Raw genomic sequence first — 10164 nt, 5'->3', positions numbered from 1 at the left:
CTCTATCCTTATGTTAATACTGAGTGACTTCAGCTTCATTCATTTTTCACACTTGGAACAAAATTTTGCATCTGTAATGAGAGGGGATCAAACACAAGCTGATAGCAAAATCTTTTAATTTGTATTTGATTTCCATACCAAGATATGAATGTATGTTTCAGGGAAGTAGAGAGTCATTTGGAAAAGCGGAAAGTCAAGCTTACTTTTGAAGATGCAGTATTGTCTAATAGTTCATCCCAACTTCATTGCTGTGTATAGGTTGGGGTTTTGTTTGGTTGGGTTTTTTTAATACTTCCGTGAGCACAAGTATCTCTCGGCTATCAACAGGATTCTCTCTGGTGAAGTCAAGGGATGGACCGTGCTCTTCATATAATGGATTACAGTTAGCATGCATGTGGCTGATGTGTATATCCAGTGAGTGAATGTAGCGTGTTTGTTGTTATTAGCTTATTACTGCTTTTGTAGATAGTCTTATCACCCTTTTCCCCCCAGTAACCTGTTTGTGTAATGATTTAGAAATTATGGCTCCAATCAGCCAATAAATGGAGCTTTCTTATAGCTTCAAAGAAAGCACAGCAATGGGAACTTCCACACAAACTATAGTCTCAGCATTGTTCATGTGGTGGCCTTGTGGCCCAGTTTCTCATTTTTGGAACAATAATCTCTTCCACATTTTATATATGACTGATCTGTTTTATTTTTATTAAGAGATCTTGCTAAGGCATATAGTAAGTCTCATGGTCCTCCTTGTATTTCATGACAGCTAAAGCCTGCTGAAGAAGACTAATTTGAGAAGCTTGTGCTACTCTAGTAGAGTTAAAACCAAACCAAAATCCCCGAATTAAAAAATGACGCATTCTTCTAGAATCCTTGGGAGGGAACATGTTTGTTTTGGTGAGGTGAAGGGTCAGTCCTGTGTTGTGCTGTAAAGGGGTTTATGTCCCAACAGAGCGGTCCTTCCTGTTTCCCGTTCAGTCTGGCAGAGACCACATCACGAACAGTAGCTATGTCTGGTCTCCTCAGCCCTGCTCAGCAAAAGGAGCTCTTTGTTTTTGAGGTAGGCTTTATGGGATCCAATTTACAGGACTCCTGGGGGGGTATCACTTTATTTTGGGTTGCTGGCCCCTTCACAGGGTAGGTCACTCAGACGACAGAGGAGCACTGCAGCTCTTGCCTTGCAAAGCTGTTCACTGTGGGTGCGAGGAGAGACTTCCATGGCTCCCGATGGGACCGAAAGTGCCGTTTTCCAGTGAGCAGCTTGTGAAGAGATACGGCACTGGCGCGTTGTACCTCTTGGCGCAAGGCGAGCTGTTTGCGGCCCTGCGGCTGGGCTGGCCGCATCACCAAATACCCGGAGTGAGTAGAGATGGATATAACGCCCAGTATGGTGCTGGCTCAATAGCGATACGAGGTGAAACGACCTGGCGGCTCCGTGGCGGGTTGCGCGGTGCCAGGCCGGGGAAGCGGTTCACGGCCGTCACCGCCTGCCTCACGGCTGGCTGTCGCTCCTGCCGGGCTGGCTCGGCCGCAAACCCAGAGCGAGCGCTCGCTTGTTTCCAGCCCGGTGCCCGCGTCGGGGCTCTTAAGAGCTCCAGATCAGCAGCGGCTGCGCTTCCCGACCGCAGTACGACACCGCAAACAAAGCGCCGTGCCGCCCTCGCCAGGCCTGCCACGCCGGCGCCGGCTCCCGCGCCTGCGCCTGCTCCCGCCGCGCTTTGGCGCCCCAGGGCCGGCAGGGGGCGCCCTGCCGCCTCCGGTCAGCTGAGCGCACCCTTCCGGCGGGGCCTACGGCGCGGAGGGCCCGGCCATGCGGATCGAGAAGTGCTACTTCTGCTCGGGGCCCATCTACCCGGGTCACGGCGTCATGTTCGTGCGTAACGACTGCAAGGTACCGCTCGGGTCGGGGGGGGGGGGGTGCGGCTGGCGCCTGTCAGCGGCGGCGCTCCGGGGCCCGGGCACACGCCGCCTGCCCGGCTGGGCCTGGCCCAGCGGCCGGGCGCGCTCGGCCTCTCCTGTGCCGGATGGGGGGGGGGGGGAGCTCCCCCTTGTGCGCTGCCCCCGTCCCGTCGAGTCCCGTCCGGTGCCGGGGTGCGGTGGCTTAGGCGCTTGCCGAGCCCCGTTCGGCACTTGGGGGGCGGCAGGCGGCGTTCCCCGCCGCCCGCGGCGGTTCGGAGCCGTCGCACCGGCCGCGCTGCCGTTCCCCAGGTGGGGCTGGTGGCGCCATCCACCGCGCGGGTGGGTTTACTCGCTGCGTGGAGCGATACAGCACTCGGGCAGCTGTTGCGGCTGTCGGGGAGAGTGCGGGCTCTTGAATTATTCGTGTTCAGTTTTTACTGAGGAATCGTCTGCTTCACGGAGCAATGCAAAATCTTCATCCGATTTGGAGAAGTGGAGGCTTCAGATTAATGGCAGGCGATTCTGAAGCCTTGAGCAGTCTAGATTATAGACAGTGTCTGCTAAAGCTAATGGGTTTTGTCTCTCTCGTGGTATTCTACTAAAAGTTGCAACTCAGATATCTGATGTGACTTACCCGATTGAGGCTGTCATAACAGGATGTGCATAGCACTTCGGGCCTTATGCTGCGGTGACAATTTTGTACGTAAGATGTTGTGTATGGTTTCCCAGCCTCCTCTGTACTCCTTATCACTCCTACGGGGCATTGGAGACCCCAGTGTGAAATGAAGCTTACGCAAATAGCTTCCTTCCTGTGCTCGGGCGTCAAAACAAATACTGGCTCAACTGTATTGCTCATCTGAGTCATAGCTTTTGGGAATTTAGAGGTAGATGTAGATTGACACAATTCCATTTACTAGAAAATAGCCACAAGGTGTATGTTGTTGGTTTGTAGTTTTTTTTTTTTTTTTAAAAAGTAGCACAATGGCAGGTTAGTTGTGAACAGATAATCTATGAAAAGAGCAAAATGTAATGGCAGATTTATCGGAGTTAATGTGAGAAAATTATTATTTGAAGATGATTATCTTTACTAGAGGTTTCATATTTTCTATTAATATTCTTTAGAAGTGACTATTAGATGGGAAGGAGGGCATGGCTGACAAAAAATAGGGTTTTCAAAAAGTAATAACAAATGTAATTTTGAGTGTTCTTAATTAAAGGTTCAGCTCTGCTCTGGATACGAGACAGCTCAGGGTAGTTCGAAGTGATGCATAAATTTAGGGAAGATTAAAGACTTTAAATAGGGATATGATGATGTCCCATCCCGCCCCCATCTTGCTGCATGCTCTTTTTGACTGGAAAATGTCTGTTGGATTTGGGACAGTTTGGCATAGAGGGTTGTTCCTTAGCTTGGCTCTTAGTTACATAATTTCAATACTAATGAAAAGGAAATTTCAAGTCTGGATAGTGAATTTTCTTTTATGCATAAGGTGCTTCCAAGGCTAGCAGTGGCAGGTGCCTAAAATGAGTCTAGCGTTCTGTAGAATATGTAGGAAAATGGAAGGGGTCAAAAAAAAAGGTCAGTTAGAATGTTTTGGCATATGCTTTAATAGCTTTCAGTAAATTCAGTCCAGGACTTAACTAAGGTCCTTAGGACTCCTGCTGCAGGGTAATCTTTAAGGCTTAAAGCTACATTCCAGAAGATAGACTTTTTGTGTGTGCGTGTGTGTGTGTGTGTGCATGTGCATGTGTATTGCATTCAAAAATGATGTATGAGAGGTGTGAGGATTTTCTTGTTGTTGTCAGGATGGCACTGTATCTAAAAAGTGCTGACAGGTATAGAAAATTGTTTATTCATAGTACAGGTTTGGTTTTATAGTTGTTTTTGCAGATGAAAATTCTCACAACTCCGGTATATTTTATTTATAATCAGCTTAATTGTAAGTATTTGTGCATGTCCCTAACAGCTGTGAAAATGACTTTATAATGGAAAAACAAGAATAGTGCTTGAAATTCTTTTTGTTATTAGCTACATTTGAACTAAAAATAATGAAATTTGAAAGATGAATGTTGTTTTCTATGAGCAGTATTGTTAGAGAAACTTTAGTGTTTGGTATCATGCTTGCAATGGGGCAGGAATAACATGATTTGACTGTAAGCTTTCCCCCCTTTCTTCTTTAAGATATTTAGATTCTGCAAATCAAAATGCCACAGAAACTTTAAAAAGAAGCGAAATCCCAGAAAGATGAGATGGACCAAAGCATTCCGGAAAGCAGCTGGCAAAGAATTGACAGTGGTAAGAAGTTGAACTGGTTCACACTAGTTTACATGGGCTCACTAAAGTGGCAGGAATCTAGCCTCTTCCAGTTGCAAAGAGGTTAGGTTAGCTAGCTTAACGCGTTATCATTTGATTAGATGAGCACAAGTGATGCGGTAAGTGTAAAAAAGAGGGATAGTGGAAGAGGATGTGAGAGTTTTCTTGAGTCAGCTTTCATTTAGCTTGACTATAAGTTGGAACTTCCTGTTTCAGCTTCAGTGTGGAAGCCAGTGTATCAGGTGTCTATGTTGGTAATATATGGTGGTTCTTAAGGCATTTTTTTTCCATCTGTAAATCTTCTACTCTCTGTACATATAAATTTGGTAGTTGTATTTCTGCACAATCAGATAATCTGGGGTACCAGGTACCCCAGGAGTCTCTCTGTGTAGACACATAGGATAGTTACCTTTTGAAGTCTCCCTAAAGCATATAACGTATAGAAAAAGTCCTTGCCTAGATAGGAATATTTCAAAAACAGCTTATGAGATCTTAAAAACAATTTCAAGACAAGCGTACTTCAGTGATAAAAACAGTAAACGCTTGTATTTGGGGGAACAGTCTTAAATAATTTAAGAATTCCTGTGACTTAGTTACCTGTTTTTTTCCAGAATACTAACAGTTTGGTAAGTATTTTGACACAGTGATTTGCTGCCTTCTGTGGATCTTCCAAGGGGAAGAATGTGATTTTATTTTATTTTTTAATGTGACTCTGAGAAGCCATAATTAATTAGCATCTTCTGTAATTGCATTTTGTGCTTTCAAGTTCTTTCTGGTGATGTTGAATTACCTTTTTGACAAAAACTTAATTTAAAATTCTTTTATACATGTCTAAATAGGTGACAATATGCTCCAATTTTGAGATATGTCTATATATGCTAAGAATTAAAACAATATATAAACATAATGCTTTGTTGTAGTTTGGTAGGTATTCATTCTTTCATAAGCCAGCTTTGGGGAGAGTGTCTAAGTAGGCTTGTGACAATAGGAAATACTGTAGTTTGCCAGAAGGTGACAGTTCTTGCTGCTTTAAACAGGTACATTGGATAGGGGTTAAATATATTTACTTTTTTTCCTGGGTTTCAAGTTTTTATTAAACAACAAAAAAATTAAGAAGGACATAATCTTGCCACATGGTTGTTCACAAGTTATTTCTGAAGGACTGTCTTATTCTTTCACTCAGAATGACTGAGGAGTTGGTCATTCTGTCCCCTCACGTTTGGAATTGGAAAGATCCATTGGCCAGTATGAGGCAGCTGTAGTTTATCTCTGCATGTAGGTTAGAAGACCATGGCATTTTTGAACATCTGTACTCGTACGAGATTTCTTTTCACTGTTTGTGGTATGTTCTCATGTTACAAAATAATGCTGACATGATTTTTAATAACTCAACATATCATAATGTTACAAATATGTAAAAGCTGACACAGGAAAAACTGCAGTGAATCAATTTGGTGCTGTGTTGCGCTTGGCTAAAATTGAATTTAAGGTAATTTTTGAAAATATTTTTTTTAAGAATAAGAGTGGTATGTAGATGTTAGCATGTGATGTGCTCTACAGCTTGTGTTTTGGATATTTTGCTTGATACTATCCCATGGTGAAAATTAACATTCGTCTCTCAATGGAGCACAGCTTGTAAGTGTGTACATGCCATTTCTTGCTGTTCTGTGTAGTTTCTGTCATTGGAGCTGTCTTTAGCTAAAGTGAAGATTAGCAGCTGGTCTAATACCTCTGCTTTAGCACTTCAAAAAAGAACCTTTGGGCAGGGAAAAGTCCTCGGATAAAGTTGGTGTAAAGCTAAGTATGCCTAGCAAAAAAAAATTGGGAAACTGTTTTTCTCTCTTAAACTCTTGGGGAGAAAAAAAAACCAACCCCACAACAAAAAGAAAAACCCCTAGCTGGCCCAGACACCACAATGTCATCAATTGAAATATTCCACAATTTAAAATGATTTTATATTGTTTCAATATTTTTAAAATGAAATAGTGTAGGGGTTACAGGCAGTTGAGTAGAACTTATTTGACCTGCATTAAATGCTTTTTTTTGACTCTACACGTTTCTAGTTTTGCCTTCCACCTGTCTAGTCTACTCTGTATTTCCTACTCCACGTTTGTCTTCTCTGTTCCTTTTGTCTTGCTAAAAAGAAAATAGCTGAAGGAGATGTTTTGGTAAATAGTTCTCTTCAGACAAATCTGTAGCTTCTGACACTTTGAGGTCAAATGCTCCACTCTATTTCTTTCTGGTTTAGTAATCTCTAAAGATTGTTAAAGTGTAGGAACTGAGATTCTGAAAGGGGGGAAAAAAAACCCGTAAAATACAAAGTTATATGAGTGAGTGCGGTAGTATGTATTGATCTAAATATACTTCTGTGTATAATCTATATTTACTTTTTCTTAATAAAGGATAATTCATTTGAGTTTGAAAAACGTAGAAATGAACCAGTGAAATACCAGAGAGAGTTGTGGAACAAGACGGGTGAGTCATTTTAGAAAAAACAAAAGATGAACTGTGGGGAATGAACTATTACTCTACATGAACATGTTTTCAGAAGGCTTCTTAGAGTATCGATGCTTTGTAGTGATTGTGTTTTGAAATTACTGGAATCATAACTAAATTCTTATGTTTAGAGGAGCTTTCAGTTGTGAACAAGTGCGGAGTTTCACCTGATCTTATTTTTTTTTTGGAAACTGGTTAGAAAATGAGGTGCAGCATTCCTCTATTTTGAGTTGTTATCTTCAGAAAGCCTCAGTGTTTCTCCAGCTTTTTAAGAGGCTCCCGGTGGAAGCTTTTTACAGTGATGCAATTGTTTCTTTGTTCCCGCTTGTTCCACTTCAGTTTGCTTAATAAATTAATTGCTATAAAATGAAAGTTACTAATGTCGTGAATGAATGCATGCCACAAAGGAGAAGGTGATAACTTGCATCTGATTTCAAGTAGAGTAAGAACCTTTTGTAGTGATGGTTAATTGTAGAAAATATGTGTAGGCACAAAAGTGGAAGCATAAATAAGTTTCAAAATACAATTAATCATAGTTGGTATGCAGAACATTCACCTACTGTGCTCTTTGAAGAAGGAATAACTTGTTCTATATAGCATAAGAGTTACCTCTGATATAGAGGTATTGTGGAATACTGGTAGTGTTGCTCTGCAAAATAGCATGTATTTTCAACTGTAGGTATGTAAGCACGTTTAAAACAACTTCTGTTTTATTTCAGTTGATGCAATGAAGAGAGTGGAGGAAATAAAGCAAAAACGCCAAGCTAGATTTATTATGAACAGGTGAGGAGAAGTATTTGTGTAATGGGTGTCCTTGAAAGTGTGTATTGGACAATCAGTCTTACCAGAGAAATGGTGATCAAAAGTTCTAAATGGTGATTTGCTTTGCACATACACAGTCATCCAAGCAATGGGGTGAAACAGTTTGAGTGGGCTCAACTATGCTACCAAACTACTACACTTCATTGCCTGTCCAATGAAGTGCAGCTTTTGGACACTCAAATGATAATAGTTATATTTCCTTGTTTGTAATATGGAGTCTTAGGTTTAAACAAATGTCTGATAAGAGTTGATACAGTGCTGACTCTTGGGTGTTTTTTTGTTGGTTTTTTTTTGTTGGTTTTTGTTTTGTATCCAGTATATGCTTGGATTGGTTTTCAAATACTTTTTATCTTTATTTCCTCATAATCATAATTATTTACAGTTTACATACCTTTAGCTAAAGATATGTTATGCATTAAAAGGAAAACATGTATCTCTTCTTTGAAGGTCATTAAATTTAATTTTCCCCCTCCCCAGATTAAAAAAGAGCAAAGAGTTGCAGAAGGCAGAAGACATCAAAGAAGTCAAACAGAATATCCACCTTCTTCGTGCTCCGCATGCAGGTAAGAACTTGTTTTACTTGGTTCACTTAGGTTAACTTGCGTGTACAGTTTTATGATGAATGTTGATTTTTTTGGTATGATTAATTCTACAGATCAATAATGTTGTGCATTTTTCTTACAATTAATTTGTCTGTTGAGTATGGAGAATAGCTCTTGCCGCTAAATGTAAGCAGTATATTTGTTCTGAATCAAACATACCTTTTTATTTATCTAGTCCTGCACTCATCCTTTCTTTTCCTTATTTGAGTATTTTAAACTGCACTCAATACCCGATAACTCTATGAACTGTGTGTTTGTTAACTGATACATTTATCTAAGTCTTCCCTTTGAATTGATTATTTGAACTCAACAGACTATACTACTGATTGATATAGAACACAGTAGTTAAACTCTGCTTTTTTAATTTGTTAGCTAATTGTGAGAGTAGGGTTTTTTTGTAGTTCACTGCGTATAATGAAACTTACATGAAAATACTGTTTCTTCAGTGTAAACCTAAAATTTTAAAAAATATGGTAATTTTACAAATTCCCAGTGATTTTGTCTCTGTGGATGTAGGTGTGACATATTATTAGATGTTAACTAGAAGTCTGTTCTACGTTTTTTCTTCCAGTTTGTATTAACTGTCTAAGATTGTATATATGTGAAACAAGGTTTTGTCAGGATATATTTAAACATTGGTTTAATCTGTCCCTTGTTTTTTGAGGGGAGAAAAACAAAAAAGGGCTGAATTCAAAAGAATAAACCTGAGTGTTTATTTCCGTTGTTTGGCTTTGCTTATGTTAAATGAATGATGCACAATAGCATGTAGTATTTCTGTCAAACAACAGCTACCTTTTCAGTGTTTTGCAGTTCCTGCTGGGCCTTAGAGAGAGCAGAATCAAATGTCAATCCTGGATATTTAATTTTTTTTCTTTTTGGTAGTATTATTGAGAGTTAACACTATTGCCATCCAACACAGCATTCAGGAAGGCTTAAATGTTTATATAGAAACTAATGTGGGAAGGCTATTGATCAGTTAAAAGTAATGCATTTTTGTAGTCCTTTGCAAGATTCTGCTAGGTATTGCCAGGTATATCAAAGTTGATCATACTAGATGAAAACATATGTTTCACTGCATTTTAGATTTTGCATAAAAAAGTAAATAAATCAGCTTTTCTGTTAAAACGATTCTTCAGTAGTTTTAGGTGGTGATGGAGGTTAGTAATAAATATTTGTAAGCTTGATAGGTTTACTCCTAAACAACTCCTTAAGCAGTATGTTTAGGCTGTTTCTCCTAGAATAGACACATATATTGTTCAAAGAAGAGTTATTTGGGTTTAGAGAGACATCTTGAATTTAATTTTTTCTTTGCTTTGAAGGCACACCAAAACAGCTGGAGGACAAAATGGTGCAGAAGCTTCAAGAGGATGTGTCTATGGAAGAAGACTCTTAAAATGCTTTTATTTTCTATTTATATCTCTTCAGCAGTTAACATTTAGTTACTGCCTCACTGGACATCATTCAGAACTGTGCTTACAGTTGAAGAAAAATACATTTTAATGAATAGCGATCATTTACAATTCGAATGATTTTTGGTTTTATAAAAAATAATAAGATGGATACTGGTTTGGGCAGTACTTACAATTATGTAATTTGAGAAAACCTTGTCAGCAGGATGGAGAATAAGACACATTGTTTGAGATCCTATGTGCTCCTTGGAAAGTTACACTTTCTTTCTGGATAACTTTTCCCTGATAATTAAAGGAATAAAAGATGTTGGCCCTGAGCTTCTCTGATTCTGTCTGTTGTTCTTTCATAGTGATAAAAGCAAATAAAAATCTTATCTTAATGGTTACAAGGTGAGGCAGTATGTATTTCATCAGTCCAGTGCAGTCCAGACTTATTTTCACTCTCATGGGAAAGTTTTTCAGTTTGTTATGAATGCATATAGGGTTTGTTTTATCTCCTTTTGTCCTGGTTTCAGCTGGGATAGAGTTAATTGTCTTCCTAGTAGCTGGTACAGTGCTATGTTTTGAGTTCAGTATGAGAAGAATGTTGATAACACACTGATGTTTTCAGTTGTTGCTAAGTAGTGTT

General features: G+C 39.8%; 1 protein-coding gene across 1 annotated transcript; it reads left to right on the top strand.

Annotated features, from left to right (window-relative positions):
- The first annotated feature begins 1729 nt into the window (after positions 1-1729).
- RSL24D1 (ribosomal L24 domain containing 1) lies at positions 1730-9853 on the top strand. The gene is made up of 6 exons (XM_075045305.1): positions 1730-1888; positions 4076-4189; positions 6610-6682; positions 7423-7486; positions 8003-8088; positions 9447-9853. Exons 1-6 carry the CDS (start codon positions 1808-1810, stop codon positions 9518-9520), a joined length of 492 nt encoding a protein of 163 aa, XP_074901406.1. The 5' UTR covers positions 1730-1807; the 3' UTR covers positions 9521-9853.
- Positions 9854-10164: the final 311 nt, after the last annotated feature.

This window comes from Buteo buteo, chromosome 13, assembly GCF_964188355.1.
Source record: "Buteo buteo chromosome 13, bButBut1.hap1.1, whole genome shotgun sequence".
NCBI classification, from domain to species: Eukaryota; Metazoa; Chordata; class Aves; order Accipitriformes; family Accipitridae; genus Buteo; species Buteo buteo.
Note: the sequence above shows the minus strand (reverse complement) of the source record. Positions and strands in the feature narration are given on the sequence as shown.